The sequence below is a fragment of the Neovison vison genome, chromosome 6 (assembly GCF_020171115.1).
Source record: "Neovison vison isolate M4711 chromosome 6, ASM_NN_V1, whole genome shotgun sequence".
NCBI classification, from domain to species: Eukaryota; Metazoa; Chordata; class Mammalia; order Carnivora; family Mustelidae; genus Neogale; species Neogale vison.
Window position 1 is genome coordinate 81,981,141 of NC_058096.1, and position 18,071 is coordinate 81,999,211.

General features: G+C 38.9%; 1 protein-coding gene across 2 annotated transcripts in view; it reads left to right on the plus strand.

Annotated features, from left to right (window-relative positions):
* The window catches only part of LOC122908632 (TCDD inducible poly(ADP-ribose) polymerase), a 30,616-nt gene that overhangs the window by 313 nt on the left and 12,232 nt on the right, over window positions 1-18,071 (plus strand). Inside the window, exons 2-3 of one of the 2 annotated variants that reach the window (XM_044251659.1) lie at window positions 2,318-2,380; window positions 3,128-4,085. In XM_044251659.1, the coding sequence (XP_044107594.1) occupies window positions 2,341-2,380; window positions 3,128-4,085 (998 nt within the window). In that variant the 5' untranslated portion in view covers window positions 2,318-2,340. The remainder of the gene's footprint in view (window positions 1-2,317; window positions 2,381-3,127; window positions 4,086-18,071) is intronic. The other variant, XM_044251660.1, reaches the window with a different exon arrangement.

Here is an 18,071-nt window from a genome sequence, read left to right on the forward strand (position 1 = left end):
TTTAGACTGTGCGTTTTCTTCCTGCCGAATTCATTCGGATCCAGTCAGTATCGGGATGGAATTGGCTTACACTTACTAATCACTTACGGCCTCGGGCAGGTGTATAAATCGGAGGGAGACACTGAAGGGTTTAGTCGCGGTCGCCGGCGTCTCCGGGTTCCCACTTGGTCTGGGTGGGCGCGGGGGGGCGCGTCTATGCGGCCTCCCCCGCCGGGCGGACCCCGAGCGCTCTGAGGCGGAGGAGCAGTTCGCAGATCGAGGGGCCGGGCACGGCAGCTGAGGGGAGCCTTCCGGCAGACCCGCATTCCGGCTGCAGCCCAGAAGTTTGCAGGCTGTTTTCAGATCAACTTTGAAGGCGCAGAAGTGTTCGCCTGTTTCCTCGCCGCCACCCCGAGAGCCGCCGACCGCGTTTCCCCTTGCACCTCTCGGCTCCTTTCTGCGAGCCTCCGAGACTGGCAGGACGATCCTGTCGGGAAGGTCGGTTGAGGAGGCGAGGAAGAAATTAACTGTGGAAGGCGCCGTGAGGGGCTTCTGGGATGGAGGGAAGCCTGGGCGGGGCGGGGGTGCTCGTTGGGACCAGGCTGCAGCGAGGGTTCGGGGGCGCTCCGTTGCCTGCCGAGGGGCATTGAGGGGGTGGGATGCTCCGGAACGCCGGGAATTGGTCGAGCCCGGCCGCGCCTCAGCTGCGCTGCGCTGCGCGGAGTTGGCCCGGCCCGGGGGGCGGAGCTGCGAAAACCGCCGCGGCCGGCAGGAGGCGTCTCTCGGACCCGGGCTCGGCGTCCCGGAGTCGCGTCGCGGCTGGTCGACGAGGAGTCCTGAGTTTGCAGATGGTGGTTGTCCGCGCTCGGTGCCAGGGGCCGGGAGTCCCGGAGGACTGGGGACGTCACGAGGCGAGGGGTGGAGCGGTAGGTCGCCTGCAGCGGGGGACCGGAGGAACTGTCCTTCCAGTCTTTATTTTTCTGTTATGCAAACTAATTGAGGAACTAGGTTCTAGTGACTTCCCCACTCCAGCCACTCCTCAGTTCTCTGCTTTCTTTCAGAGCCTGGCGGAGGGCAATAACAAAAGTTATAGTGTGTGTGTATGGGTGTGTGTATATACACGTCCAGTGTCTCTTTTCCCTTGATTGGAGGTGAGAGGAATGGCGTGTGTGTGAGTGTGTGACCGCGCGCGTGCGCGCATAGACACGCGAGGGAAGACACAAGCGGATTTAGTGTGGTGTAGAGGGAATACCACAATCTGTGCCAATTGTGCCTTGAGGCAAGATCACCAAGTGATGAATAATAACGCCTGGCTTGGCTGCTTTCCAGTTGATTTATGTCTTATGTCAAGTCCCTCCTTGTGAAGCTTTCCCTAACAATGCCAGCTCACACTGAACTCTTTCTGCCTTTTTCTTTTGTACTTACCGTGTGCACTAACACCTGGTTATATACAGTTGAGCATTGAAGAACAGGGATTTGAACTTTCCGGGGTCGCCTATATGCGGAATTTGTACAGCACTATGAACGTGTTTTCTCTTTCCTGCAATATTCTCAATAACATTTTCTTTTCTTTAGCTTACTTTGTTGTAAGAATACAGTATATAATACATATAACACAGAACGTGTTAATCAACTGTTAATTCTGGTCGGCAGTAGGCTATTAGTAGTTAAGTTTTTCGAGAGGCAAAAAGTTAAAAGCGGATTTTTCCAGGGGTGAGTTCCCTGAACCGTCCCCACTCCGGCCTAGTTCAAGGGTTAACTGTACTGTGTTTTTGTTTATTTCTGAGTTTGTTCATTATGAATGTTCTATACATAGATTCATGAATCTCTCCAATGAGATCTTTAATACTTGTTATTCTGGGTAGTTTTATCATTCTGTTGTTGACCTATAAAGGCTAACAGAACTACTCATTTAACAGGTGCATTTTCCTCAGTGATTCGGTTAAAAAATATTATAGAGCACCCACCGTGTGCATTGTACTCACATGGTACTGATCAGTTGGGAGGAGTATTTGATGAAGTCATGGGCCCTAACATCAATGATCTCTTATTCCTTTGGTCATTTGGCCAAGAGAGAAGATTAATTGCTCATCACCAGCTCTTCCATCGCGTACAATGCTTAGTAAATATTTTCAGAATTGGTTAATGAATGTTAGACTGTGGAGAGAACTGTCATTTTACAAAGTTTTCTTTGCTTTTTACTTTAGGTTTTAGTTTTCTGATTCTTTGAAAACAGCACTTTTTTTGGTCTCAGGAGTTCATTAGGAAACACACATTTGGTGTGTGTTTTTTATTCTTGTATTATTTTTCTATAACATGCTTTCATTTGTTTTAATAGATAAAATCATATATGTAACTTTTATGAAGACAAGGATAAGGAGGCCCTTTCTAAATTATGAAGGTGTGTTTTGGTTTCTAAGACAGCGTATAGTGTTTGCTGCTGATGTAGCTTCTGTTGCTAAACAGTCAACTGGTATTCTTCCTCCAACAGTGGTAATGTTTTGGGGATTGTAAAAGTAGACCCTTAACATCCTTGGGGAATATATTGGAATTTAGAAACACTTCAACATGCTCCTGGCTTTCTCCTATATAACATTTCAATTGAGAGCCCCTGTTTCTTGACTATATGCTTTTAAATTCACTCACTATTTAACTTTGAAGTTTATCCTTCATTTGGTGAACTTTTTAAAAAAAAAAAAAAAAAAAAACACAAAGAAACAGGTTTTGTCACCTCCTGGGATTGGTGATAAAGAAACAACTGTGAAGAGAACCACAAAGCAGATATGTGGTTTCCCTGTTGTCATCTGTTAGCCACACTTATTTTTACCCCTCACCCCCCACCACACTCTAGACTTACAGTAAAAATTCATACCCCAGCAGAATTAGCAATTGTATATTGTCCACAAATAAATGTCAAGAGCCTTTTGGAAGGTTTACCTTTACCTGCTCTGGGCTTTTGAATAGCCTTGGCTTCTTTGGAGCCTTAATTTCTCAATAAAACTTAAAATTAATTCATAAAGATGAAATATGGTATAAGACAAGTGACCTCACGGACTTAGTCACAGACTGAAACAAAACATTTTGATGAATGAATGGGAACCAGTTGTTGTCAGCTTGTAAATGATCATCTTCTTTTCTTTCCTGGTAGGATTTTTAGACTCTGAGGAACAATTGGAGCTAATCCACACCATGGAAATGGAAACCACCGAACCTGAGCCAGACTGTGTAGTGCAGCCTCCCTCTCCTCCTGATGATTTTTCATGCCAAATGAGACTGTCTGAGAAGATCACTCCATTGAAGACTTGTTTTAAGAAAAAGGAGCAAAAGAGATTGGGAACTGGAACCCTGAGGTCTTTGAGACCCATCTTAAATACTTTGCTAGAATCTGGCTCACTTGATGGTGTTTTCAGATCTAGAAACCAGAGTGCAGATGAGAGCAGCTTACATGAACCTATTGTGAAAAAACCCCTGAAAATCAGTCCATCATGTCCACCAGCAGAAAATAGTATGTCTGTTCTGATTCCTGATGGGACAAGTGTTGGGGGCCAAATACCAGAAGCCCATCCTTCCACTGATGCTCCAGAACAAGTGGTTCCAATCCAGGATCACAGCTTTCCACCTGAAACTCTTAGTGGGACGGTGGCAGATTCTACAGCAGGGCACTTCCAGACTGACCTTTTGCATTCAGTTTCAAGTGATGTTCCTGCTAGTCCTGACTGCATAGACAAAGTTATGGATTACATTCCAGGGGTTTTCCAAGACAATAGTTTTACAATCCAATACATTTTGGACACCAGTGATAAGTTGAGTACTGAGCTCTTTCAGGACAAAAGTGAAGAGGCTTCCCTTGACCTTGTGTTTGAGCTGGTAAACCAGCTACAGTACCATACTCACCAGGAGAACGGAATTGAAATTTGCATGGACTTTTTGCAAGGCACTTGTGTTTATGGCAGGGATTGTTTGAAGCACCACACGGTCTTGCCATATCATTGGCAGATCAAGAGGACAACTACTCAAAAGTGGCAGAGTGTATCCACTGATTCCCAGGAGCACTTGGAAAGATTTTACTGTAATCCAGAGAATGATAGAATGAGAATGAAGTATGGGTATGTATTTATAACTACTTTAAAGCTGTTAAATTCTATAGAGAATGTCAAGAGGCTAAATGCTTAGTAGGGTGGTTTCTTTCAGTAGTAATCTGACAGGTTTTATTCTTTTGGCTATTTACTACCCTGATTTTTCAGGCTGGTTGAATGCAGACTATTTACCTAACCAGAAAATGAAGGTTTTATGATTTGAACAATTCATATGTCACCCTGTGCAATATGTATATGCCTGAGAAGTTGCATATACATTGAATACTGTGAAGAAGATACTGTTTTAATTGCACAAGAGAGTTGGCTTTTGAAAGAAAGTCTAAGGTTAATCTTATAATAGCATAAATGATGAGTACCAAATTTATCTGTTTTAAATATTTGCGTATTGAGTAGCTTCTGTTTTTTAAAGGGAAATAGTATTGTTTGGAGATTATTATGGCACTCTTTCCATTTTGAATGGCACAATTTTTCTGGGAACTTCTTCCCAAACTTCTGAATCATGACCAAACATGTTACGTTTCTTTTAGTTTCCTTAAGCCTTTTTACCGTTAAGTTTATTGTTCTATTTACCTTGCAGATAAAATTTTTCTGCAGCTCAGGCTGTTTTCTTAGACCTGAATAATGAGTTGAAGGGAAAATTTGTTAATAGATACGTTTATCATTTAAATAAAAAAGTTATCCTCAAGTTTTTGTATGCAAGGCATGTACATAAATAATCTATTTCTTTTAAGTGTGGATGCCCAAGCAGTAGTCACTTATAGAGAATTGAAATTTCCACATCTCAGTTTGTATTTAATTGAACATAAAAATGAAGAGGAAAATGATAGTTGCCACTTGTGAAGTTGCTAGTGTAATAATGGAGGTATAGTAAGCATTAATTTTTATTTCTAGTTGTTTCCCCTGTAGTATAGGAGTTAAAATATGTGATATTAATGGCTATTTGTCTATGACCAAGAGAGAGGGTTAAAATTATATGATAGGAGAAGAATACATCTGTCTGTTCTACCTGACTTGGGAGACAATGAGGACGACCTGACAACTTCACAGATGATGAATGGCCTAGTGATGATGAATGGCCTGATGCAGTATGGGAAGGCATGACCCATAGGAAGGAAAAATACGCTGAGTATCGTAACCCACAAGTCCAAGAGAAACCCTTTTTCCCTCTTTTAATTATCTATTTGAGAGCGAGCATGCGAATGGGTGTGGGGGGGTTGTGGGGGAAGAGGGAGAGAGAGTCTTCAGCAGACTCCATGCTGAGCAGGTAAGGTCTGGAACTCATGACCCCACGATCATGACCTGAGCCTAAACCAGGAATAGAGCATTTAACTGACTGCACCAGCCAAATGCCCCCAAGAGAAACACTTTCTTCACAGTCATCTTTGTCATTGTTCACAAATAACTTGAGTTACACTAACCCAGGTGTCTGGAGAGTTAGCAATCAAATGGTGTCAGTAAACCATTTCTAAGTTGTTTAATTTTGTTAGTCTTGATGTTAACCCATGTTCAACATAGTACCCGGGCATTAATGACATTGTAGAAACCAGTTTTGTGTTTTATTTTTTAAACTTGCTCCCTTTTAATATTAGGTAAGTGGTTTTCTCTTAATATTACATTATTTCGGTTGTATAGTACACAGGATCTGTGTGTCTCTTTAGCAACTTAATTATCATGAGACTAGAACTCTGCATCTTGTGTTTCAAAAGGAATGCATGGAATAAGATAAGAGACAATATAAGATCCAGTTTTAAGGCATTATTATATAGGAGCCATTGGGATAAAAGTAAGATAACATCAAGAATGTAGCTTAAATCATGGGTAGCTCAGTTGGTTAAGGATCCAACTCTTGGTTTCAGCTTAGGTCAAGCTCTCATGGTTGTGGGATGGAGCCCCCACATTGGGCTCTGTACTCAGTGTGGAATCCGCTTTAGTGTTTCTATTCCTCCCTCTTTCCCTCTCCATTCCTTTCTCCCCTGCCCCCCAGTAAGTAAGTAAGTAAATAAGTAAATAAATAAATGAATAAATAAAATCTTATTTTAAAATGTAGCTTTCTAATCATTAATGTATTATTTTGATAATACCAGGTAGTCAAGATTCTGTCTTGCTTGGGTCACAAAATTCTTAGGTCCTGTAATAAAGCTAAGTACTTTTAATTTTTTTTTTTTTTAAAGCAAGCATTGGAGAAGAGAAAGATGTTTTCCATTTTATCTCAAAAATCTTTTAAATAAGGTATTGTCCAAAATCTGTGTTGCCCATGAGCTAGCAATTCTAATTGGTATGTCGGGTAATTAATTTTATATATACTCTCAAAACCACTGTAATCCTTCCATCTCCAGATTGCAAAACTACAGAATAGTGGCCTCCCACTTCACTCTTATGAAGCAAATTTCCAGTCCCCTGAGTACTTCAGCATCTTGGTACATAAAGTTACTTTCTGAATTGGTCTCGAAGAAACTAGCAGGATTATTGTCCAACACATTATGTTCTGTTGCCATGAGCAAGGCAAGACAGGTATTTCGATCTCAAAAGAACTCTTAGGTCAGCAGCATGTTGGGTATTTTATTCTTTAGTAAAATTACTTGGCTAAAGAATTAGGCCTAGATATAGGCCTATAAGTGTACGTTGTTGGATCAGTAATAAAGTAGTTGGAGTGAGTGCTTGATTTCCAAATCTGTTTTAACGAAACTAATGTTCATTTGACACTTGAGAGGAAAAGTATGAGTGAATTACTGTAATTACTAATGCTGCTGCCACATTGTTAGTGGTCCTGCTCTGATAGAAATAGCAAAAAGTATTAACAGTTAATTATTAGTAAAGTGAAGTTCTCATAGACAACAGTAAGAAATACAAGATTGTAGATAGCTAAGTGTCAAAAATTAGGTTTTTGGGAAGTTGACCTGTGGTCATTGCAACCTGGTTTTCCTTGTATTCCAAAGCGATGTTGTGTTTCCTGGCAACAAGATGCAGATAACGGCATGTTGAGCCTTGCTGAGAGATTCACAAACAAGCTGGAGCAGCCCAGGTTCACATGGTTACCACATTATTTGGCTAAAGCTATTAATCTCTGTGGTCAGGCCTGTAAAGCTGGTCTATCTGTACTGATTGCACATAACCAGGAAGTGTGTGTTCAGCTGTGTATATGCCCAAGTCTGGCCCAGCAGTCTTTGGATTCAGAAATAATGAATGGCAATTGTTTATCCCATTTGTTTTCAACAGTTTATATGACTTGGAAAAACATTATATACCATATCCCTGTCACTTCATTGTGTGGAACTTGGGGAAAGTTCATAGTTCTGGGTTTCTAGCAGATTCAGAAGTTCATAGTTTCAAACTGTACAGATAAAATCCTTTGTTTTGCAAATGTATTGGGTTTAACATCTAAATTAATCCAAATTAGATGTGCAATATTCATTTCACTCCCAAGAATGAAATTAGGAAGTTGAGCTACGTGAGTTCACAGGTCTCTTCCAACTCTTTAAGATTCTTGGGTACTAAAAACCTTAAAAAAAAAAAAAAAAAGGATTTCAATAGTAAATGCTTATTTGGTTCATTTAATGAAATAATTTTAATTATTCTTTGCAATTTTGTCTTTATCCCAAAGTATGATATAATCCCACTGTCCTTTCTCACTCTGCCCTTATATATCTCCAGATGTTTATTGCTGACATCAACTGGAAACTAGTTGTATGTATGAACTCCCCATATTCAGATGCCAAGGCTGCTTTTGCTCACGGGATGGGCTTTGGAGAACTTCCAAATTCCAAATACACAGTTAAGAAAACAACATTGAATGTTGTGTTTTCAATTAAGAAAACATAGTCTCTGACAATTTAGGCACTCATCCTTAGTAGAAAATGATACTAAATGGCAGGACTAAGCAGTTTTGAAAGAGCTTTACTAACTGTGTAGAATACTGTTGTGGATAATTGAAATTGTGAAGGATGTGCATATTTCTCTTGAGCAACTGAGATCACCACTGCTTTTCATATTACATTCATGTTAAAGTGTGCCAGAATACAGAACATTCTTCTAGTTATTACCACCCATGAAGGAAAGGCACTCTGCAAACTTCATTTGTAGGTAATCTGTAGGTGAAAATAAGTCCCAAGTTAAGTGATTATTTCTAATCCTGAATTCCTAAAAGAGGGGGAGGATGAAGAAGAAAGTACAAACTAGATTGCATGGTTAATTTTGCTTGGAGGCCAGTGTTCTTTTTCTCCTCTTTGGGAATTAAAGCTTATCAATATGAGAGGGAGTTTTACTAGGCTATGGTTTAAGCCTAGAATGGTGTTACAGTGTTATTTTGGAGTTATTTTGATTGTTAATTGCTCTTAGAAGGTTGTTGATTTTTTTTTTTAAGATTTTATTTATTTATCAGAGAGAGAGGGAGAGAGAGCGAGCGAGCACAGGCAGACAGAATGGCAGGTACAGGCAGAGGCAGAAGCAGGCTCCCTGCTGAGCAAGGAGTCCGATGTGGGACTCGATCCCAGGACGCTGGGATCATGACCCGAGCCGAAGGAGCTGCTTAACCAACTGAGCCACCCAGGCGTCCCTGATTTTTTTTTTTAATCTATCCAAGAGACAATACCATTAGATGCCTTCACAGGAACTTAGTGAAAGAAGACAGGGAGAAGTATTATTAATGATAATATAGAGCATATGCTGCTATTTTCTGTTTGACTTGCAGAGTGGATTATCTATAAAGTAGAGCAAGCTCCTGACTGAACTATACTGGAATAGTTAAATTAGCCAAGTTAGCTCTGGCCTGCACAGCTGTGATGATATAGGAACTAACTCATTATGTGTTATTGATAACACTGGAGAGAGGAGAACAGCTGAAACTTACTATGCCTTGTGACTTTTTGGTATTTCTTGAATATACACAGCTGGATGAGTTTGAATTTATTTTAAAAATTCCTGCCTAAGAGAAAGAGAGAGCTCCATAAGCAAGAACTGTGTTTGAAGTGACTTTCAAAATGTGTGCCTTCTGCTTTAGGATAAAGCAATCCAATGAATTATTTTTTGTACCTCTTTGTGCTCTATTTACATATGAAATAAAACTAATTGGCTTCTGTCTGTACTATCCAGCGAAGTTACTGGGTCTGTGTAGAGCTATCATGGGGATCAATAGCAATCATCCATTTATTCCCTTTCTGGGTGGTTTTTTTGTTGTTGTTGTTTTTGTCTTTTTGTCAATAAGCAGATTAGACTTTTTGAAGCAGCTGTCACCTGACTTCAGGTTGGGGTCAGTCTGTTCCTGAAGTATTTACTAGAATGAAAATGAACCTTCAAAATGTCAAAGATGTATAACTTTTAAATCAAATAGTTTAAGGAAATAGCTTAAGGTTACCTGGCCATCCCTAAAAATAATTACATGATACTATGCATTTTCTTGAGTTGACTCTAGAGTTTTTATGTTTTATTATAAATGGAAAAAATAAGTGTGCTCAATTCATCATTTAAGATTTCATTCTGTGCATATGGACATGCAAACACTACGATTTGATTAACTCTACTATGTTCCTATAAATCTGTTTCCTACTGTTACACTAGAATTTCTAGATTCTGAATTCGCATTCTACCATAAAGCAGGTAAATTTATAAATTCCACCTGTGTATCTCTGATCTTAGTTGGTGATCCTTAGTTTTATATTGGGCTTGGAGGCTCTTTCTAAAGGGTTAAACAGTACGTAGCTCATACAAACCTGGGATACTTAAGAAATGCTACTAAAATCCAGCCATTTGAGATTATGACTGATTTCCTCTGACCCCTTTTTTTCTTATCCTCTGATTGGAGACCACTAGATTTTGCATCCTTTGATTGTAATAATTTTTATCACATTAGAACCTGAGGTCCTCTTAATGTAGATCAGTAACCTTTAATAATTACTAGTGTCTTGTTTGAGAGTTGCACTTTTCTTTTTGTGGCAGGAAAACTTCAGTATATGTATCATTTTTGCAAAGGAAAAAACACATTTTGAACTATAAGATGATTCTTGATTATTCCAGCACAACTTTATAAGGCTGGTTCTGGTAATTAGATACTGGTAAGTTTTACAAGAAATTCTCTTCATAAAAGCAGCAGAATTTCTCTTTTAAAATAAAACTGGGAGTCTTAAACTGAAGTGAAGTGAATATGAGTGATTTTATATCTTTTTGGAAGATAACAAAGTGCAGAGGGTTTAGTTATGTTCTGTTTCATTCTGGGTTTGAAATTTTTTAGTAATAGCTTAAGGTCTTCGGTTGAACCATACTTTGCAACACCATAAGCACAAACTATACAAAAGAATAAAATACTTCTGAAGTTTACCATTTCTAGGAGCAAACAAATTACATTTTAGATATGAAGAGCCTCTTTAATAAAATGTATTATTATATTTATAGGTTACTTATTTTAGTGCTTTCTAGGGGCCAGGAATTATACTGCACAGACTTGTGCCTGTTTAAAATCCCTGTAAGTGTTAAACCTAGTCCAGCCCAGTCCCTGACACTTGAACTATAAGCCTTGACAATTCCTTGTTAATGCGGGAATTTGAAATTGCAGTAAGTTCTGAAATACATTTTGAAATCTGGGGGAAAAAAGGATTTTGTGCGTAATAAATTCCATTTATTCAACTTGCTAGTTTATAAGATTTATATTTGATTTGTGCAAAATTATAGTTGCAGTCTTATGCTAACTATAGCCACTTCTGTGATCAATAACTTAAATTTTAGAAGTTGATGATATTAATGAACTTCTAATTGTGAAACTTAAACAATATTCCTTGTTGATCTAACCTGTTACTGTTGCTAAGACAAGCATAGAAGGGAGTTAACTAAGCAGTCCTATTTGCTGTGTCCACACAGCAAAATGGTGTCTGTCTCCTTGATCTTTCTCTGCTATGTGCTGTATACTTTTAACACCTGCTTGGCCAGTAAAGAACCTTTACATGGTCATCACAATGAAAGGGTATGCTCTTAGTGAGAATGCCAGTGACTCTTCCCTTTCACATTTTACAGAAACCAGTGATTTGCAAGTATGTATGCCACAGAATGTGTCAGGAGTATATTAGAATCTCCCATGACTAAGTTATTTGAGAAGGAGTTCAGGAAATTTATACTATTTATGCAAATGGATGTCCTTTATTTTGGCTCTATTGCTTCTAGGAGGGATTTGTTAATTCTCTTTATGTGGAACATAGCACTTCTCATATGACTGGAAAATATGTTTAGGCCAAACTTAGAGGAATTTCTCTTTGTTAACAATTTTTTTTCTTTTGGGGGGTGCCTGGGTGCTCAGTCAGTTAAGTGTCTGCTTTTGACTCAGGTCATGATCTCAGGGGCCTGGGGTCAAGTCCAGCATCAGGCTCTCTGCTCAGTGGGGAGCTTGCTTCTCCTCCTCCCTCTGCTCTGCTGCTCCCCCTGCTTGTTCGTTCTCTCTCTCTCTCTCTTTCTCTCTCTCTCTGTGTCAAATAAATAAATAAAATTTTAAAAAAATTTTCTTTTTGGACTGAGATTTTTTTTTAACTGTCCCTTCTCATTTAACATATAGCCATAGAGTTTGGGTGACCTTCTTTGCTTGAAATTTTTATCAGCACTGAAGAGTGGGGAAAGAATGGCAGGGATAGAGGCCCAAGGGTGAATTTGCTTGCACTGTGTATGCTCTCAGGATCTTGCCTGTACCTTGTGATCTTCACAGCTCCTGCAGCTGATCAGGGCGTAGAGAGGGCAAACGGCACAAAATACTCTAAATAATTTCCTGCTGCGGTTGGTCTTTGGTTTCTGACTGCCACCTGGCTTTGCTCTTTCATTTCCAGGCGTTGAGAGAATAAAAATAAGCACAGGAGAAATAGATTTGCCTTCTGAGGTAATAAAAAGAAAGATATCCTGGAATGGGGGTAGAATTTATGAAACAGAAGGCACTTTGCTTGCTTATGACGTTTGATTGTGCAAATGCTGCCACACATCAGAAGCCTTGTATAAAGGATTCTACAATTGATTTGTTACCAAAAATTTAGGCTGTCTTAACTATTGATAAAACTGAATCTGTCAGAGAAACAGATTGGCTTCATAGATTCCTCTCCCCCAGAAAAAGTTGCTGATTTAAAGCCATATTGAAAGTTTTTATGGTCACAGTTTATGAAATGTACACAAGAAAAAAGGTATATCCTAATATGTTTTCTGTAGGAAACCTTTTTTTTTTTTTTTTCCCCTTTAAGAAATTTGCTTAAAACTCTCAGGAAGTGTTGAATTCTCTGTATGGTTAGTTTGCATATATTCAAATCTCTAGTCTTGAGAGCTTCTTAGTCATCTCTGGGTTTCATAATAAGCCATCGAAGTGTATAATTTTAATTTGCTCATTTATCAATTAGTTTATCTGTACTAAATGGGGAAAAAGATAAGGCTAAGTTGAGAAAATTCTGAATAAAACCCTTTTTTAAAGAGTTTGTAGTTTCAAAAGTTGATCTATAAATTAATAGCCTGTATTTTCTCCTGGTGGTTATTAGAGGATTTACTTTATGATAGTTATTTATAATTATAATTTCATTTATGTGTGAGTTCTGAGTTATCTGAGGTTATTTGAAAGCAATTATTTTAAAGTAATTTTAGCATTTACATACAATTGATTTTGTAATCAGGGAGGAAAACTGTATAAGCAAATATATTAGCCCTCTTCCAATGCTGTTAAATTCTATATTCACAAAATTTAATCAATCAGTATGGTGCCCTGAGTACATGGCAGTTTTTATTGGCTACTTTGAGGTAAGATAGAAACTTCACAGTTCTAAAAATATTTCACTTAACAAATGGGATATTCACTCATCTTCATAAAACGCAGTAACTGCATAATTTAAGGCAGTATAAGGTATGATACACATTTTTAAAAAATCTGTTGTGTGCTTTCTATCCCAGCTGTTCTTGTAGAAATTAAGTTTCAGTTCCTCTTCAGGCCATGGTTGAGAAGTATGTCTCACTTAAGTTACCTTCTAGGAGCCTCAGGACATGTGACTGAACTTGGCTGAAAGTTAAGGCTGTATGACATTTCTGATGTCTTCAGAGTGCAAAATTTAATCCCATGCCTCTGTAAATAGATAGCAGTGAGATTTTCTGATCTCATAGGTGTAATTTTTATTTATGAAAGATTTTTAGGCTTACCATATCTTATTAGAAAGTTCTTTTGTGTTCTTTCCTTTGATCTGGTAGTTTTGCAGTAAAAGCAAACAAAAAGCCCAACATAACAAAATTTTTAGTAGGTTCTTTTCCTCAAGTAGATATTATAATTTGCTTTTAGTGGTTGCATAGGGCAGAGGGGACTTCAGTGTATGGTATTTTTTAGGGTTTAGGAAGCACTTAGGTGTACTCAAATGTGTCTTGATATAAAGGTTTTTGAGAATAGACTATGTTATGTATTTATTTAGTTCTTGTCATGCTTTTGGAGAATATAGAATTACAAAAGCTTAAAAATGATATTCTTTCATGTAGGGAATCTGCCTTCTTTTTGTCTCCTCTTATTTATCCTCTCATTTTTATTTCACAGTGTTCATTTCTATAATGACTTTAAGACCACAGTTAGGGGGTGCCTGGGTAGCTCAGTGGGTGAAGCCTTTGCTTTCGGCTCAGGTCATGATCTCAGGGTCCTGGGATCAAGTCCCGCATCGGGCTCTCTGCTCAGTGGGGAGCCTGCTTCCCCCTCTCTTTCTGCCTGCTTCTCTTCCTAGTTGTGATCTCTCTCTCTCTCTCTCTTTCTGTCAAATAAATGAATAAATAAAAATTTTTTAGAAGTAAGACCACAGTTAGATGTCTCATAATTTGTAAATTAGCCATGGCGTTTAACACACAACACAGATCAATGTGATGCTAGACAGCATCAACTCACTAACTTGGTGCCCTCCCATTCACCTGTTTCCAAGATGTCTCAGGAGGCACCAAGGGAGCAGCGTATGCAGTCAGAATTTTGTTTTAAAATGATCACCGTTTTAAGAATTGATTCCTGGAAACTCACTGTATCTTTTTTTTTTTTTTTTTTAAAGATTTTATTTATTTGTCAGAGAGAGGGAGAGAGAGCGAGCACAGGCAGAAGAATGGCAGGCAGAGGCAGAGGGAGAAGCAGGCTCCCTGCCGAGCAAGGAGCCGGATGTGGGACTTGATCCCAGGACGCTGGGATCATGACCTGAGCCGAAGGCAGCTGCCTAACCAACTGAGCCACCGGAAACTCACTGTATCTTAAAGTGAAGAATATTTTTGCGGGGGGCTCAGGTCATGATCTCAGGGTCCTGGGATGGAGCCCCGCATCGGCTCTCTGTTCAGCGGGGAGCCTGATCCCCCCCACCCCCGCCTGCCTCTCTGCCTACTTGTGATCTCACTCTCTGTCAAATAAATAAATAAAATCTTTAAAAATATATATATTTTTGCCTACCCAAAATTGTTTGAGATATTTAGAACGATGAGCTAAATCCATGATCCAAGTTTGATGTTAATTGTTTTACAGAGTGAGCTAAGCCTCAGCAATCCTGTCTTGATTTGGTCAGGGTCTCTTTAGAGGTGGACCAGTTTAATTGTCAACATTTGATTCTTAGCCCACGCACAACTACTGAGGGTCATATGTGTAATAATGGAAACTTCTAATTTTGATCTGTAGGCATGTCTGTATTTATAGCTACTTCTGGATACAAAGAGGGAAAATCCAGTTGGTACTAAGACCCATGTCATAGTGTAGAAGTTAAATATAGAATTTTAACCTCTGCTACATATTGAAAGATGTTGCTTATATAAGCATTTATAGAAAATTTTTTATTGCCCCAGTAACTCTGCTATTTGAGTCAGTATTAGCAAAAATCTTAATAACAGAATGAATGACAGTTGACTATGCTTCTGAAGCATAAAGTTAGAATACGTAGTCCTCTGAAGTTAAATAACTACACTGCTCTCACAAAATACGTTGGTATTGTATATGCCATGGCTTTGATTCTCATCACCTTGTAACATATTTGAAGGCATATATATAAGCTGCTAGATATTCCAACATTGCTAAATGAGTTCTGGAAACATCAAAGCCAGGTATCAAAAGCCAGCTATATTTTGTGTGCCTGTGAAATTTCTTTAGCAGCAGCAAACATGTCCCATCTGTCATGCCTGTCTCAAGTCCATAGCAGAAGAGCTTAAATACTCTATATACTTCATTTGATCTTTATCCTACTATTGTTAATGACCCTCAGTTTTGGGAGAAATTTTCACTCTACATCACTGTAATAAAATGAGAGGACCTATTAATTGTGTCTAGTTAGTTGGCTGATTAGAGCAGGTGTGAATTAGTTTGACATCACAGATTTATCCTTGTAGGAAAATAGTTAACTCTTAGAGGATGGAAGACAAATTTCTGAAATCTAGCCCCTCTGGTTAAAACTGCTCAGAGTAGGGTCAAAAAATTTAATTGACCATTGCTAAAGTCTGACTTCTGTATTTTAGTTGCATCATCTTCCCACTTAAACGTGTTCCACCTCCTATAATTCCTGTCTCCTATAATGGCACTTACCCAGTCATCCAGATCAGAAACATGGGACACATCCTAGACTCTACATTCCCTTCAGCCTCACATGTAATCCCTATCTTGTGCAGTCAGATTTTGACTTTTTAATAACTTTCAGAGTCTCCCTGCTATTGCCTCCTTAGTTCTGTATCATCATTTGTCTTGAACAGTTCTAATAGTTACAGATGGCTAAGCCTAAGAATAATAAGTATTAATAATAATGAAAACCTGCTAATAAATATTTAGCAAGTAAGTGCCTGTCTCCACCCTTTCCCTCCTTTTCCCCACCTTGTCCTACCTAAGATAAACAACAGTGATGTCCACCATCACTGTTGGAGTAGCTTTTTAAAAGGCGAGTCTGAACTTTCTTGAAAACAGCCCAGTGATTCCTACTGCCCACAGAATCAAGTCCTGACCTCTTAACCCAGCATACAAAGCTTTTCATTATCTGGCCCCAGCCAACATATCCAGTCCAGTCTTATCTCTTATCATCCCCCTCACACACATAACACTCTGACCTCTCACATGAACTGTATGTACTGCCCACTCTTGGGTCTCTTGTGCCTTGTTTGGTTGGCTTCAGCACATGTCAGTCACTCTGCATGTGATGTCCTGCCTCCCATTGTCTGCGTGGTAGCCTGCCAGACTTCATTCTCATTTCATCTTCTCTAGGATACCTCCCATGAATACCTTTCCTGACCCCATTTCCAGTAGAGGTAGGCCCTCTGCCTTTGAATCGTTCCCAGAGCACCTTTGTGCCATATTTCACACCATACCGCTGGGTTTGCTTGTGTGTGTGTGTCTCTCTCTCTCTCAACTTACTGACTCTGGCCCATTTCATCTTATCCCCAGCACACAGTCCAGTGCTTAGTCAGTGTGTCTACTTAAGATTTTTTTGTTTTTCACATTTCTTTATTGGTTTCAAACAACTTATAAATACAGAAAAATTGTCTAAAATGGTTATATTCCTTACTGGGCTCCCAAATGCATAATCCCAGAACTATTTATCTAACAAAGAGATCATGTTCTTACTAATTTCTGTTTCATTAAACTTAAAAATAGTTTTGGGTTTTCGTTATAGTTCTGTTATTTACATCATGGTCCCCGCTTACTTTCTTTTGTATTTGAAGTGTACACAGAAGAAATGATGGTTGTGGGACATTTCTTTCAGACTTAGGTAGGTGTAGGTGCTCCATGCATAGATAATAAATAATTGAAAAATGTCTTACTTGGTATGTCAAGTTATTTGTTGAGTAGGGGGAGAATCATTGTTATAAAGCATCTGAATTATGAGAATGGGTGTTATTTTCAGAATTTTAGATTAGTTTTGTATCTGGATTCTTACATCGGTATGTGTGGTAGTGTGTTTGTTGGTGAAGCATACAGAAACAGAATTGTTAATATTTCAGCAGTCCTAGTTCATTCTTCCTTTTGTAGCAAAAAACCATCAGTCTGTTTATAAGATTTTTTTCCTGATTTATCATGATAGGGTTATATCTTGGAGAAGTCAGTACTGATTAATTTAGCCACATGATATATTTAGTCAAATCTAAATCCTATATAGTGGCCATCTCCCATACTCTCTCTTTTCTGGCCATCCCTCCGTGGGGGATGTCTTTAGGCCATATAGAGTTCTCATCTACTAGGATTATTGCACCCTGCTTTACAGAGCTTCCCTCTACCTCCGAATCTCTAGCATTGTCTGTTTTGCTCAATCTTCACACATCCAGTATTTACTGCTTCGACCCTTTATCACCTCAATACTCTAAATTTGTACTCTTAAATTTGAGGCTCTGAGACCCTGGGCTTACTTCCTTAGTTCATGCCTTACATCTTTCATGTTGCCTATTTTATGCTAGTTCACATGTCCTTATCTGCTTTGTACCCCTGTTTAATAGAGTTCCTTTTCCAGCTACTTGCATTTCTCTTGTCCCTCCCCTTCTTCAAGAAGCAAAATGCTTGAATTATTTTTTTCTTGTTCTTTGACACAATCCTGGTATTATTTTTATTTTCTTTCTTTACCGGTATTTTTTCCTATTATTTAAACTATTCCTAAAATTCTTTCTCTTAGAAAAAGCTATGTTTGATTGATACAGTAAAGCCTCTTAACTTTTCCTGACTTTATCCATTCCTAGACACCAGTAACCACCTCTTGTCCCATAATGCTGCATGCTAACTCTTTATCCTCTCATTCCCAGGATGTACTTGCCACTGATGAGTTTAGTAGGCAGATGTACGGACTCTGGTTTTATGTTTTGTTAGTTATTTCTCTCTTGAAGCCCCTGGAAGCCAGGAACTACATCTGTTTAATTCTTTGTGTATTGCCTAATACATCCCACCATCACCATTACCACACATACATGACTCATAACTGCTTTCTCATAATAGGAGACAATGGTTTGATAAAGAAGAGTGGTGTATGTTGAACATTTGGCATCTGTATCGCATGCATTTTTTACTGATGCAGATGGAGGAGAAAAGAAATTCTT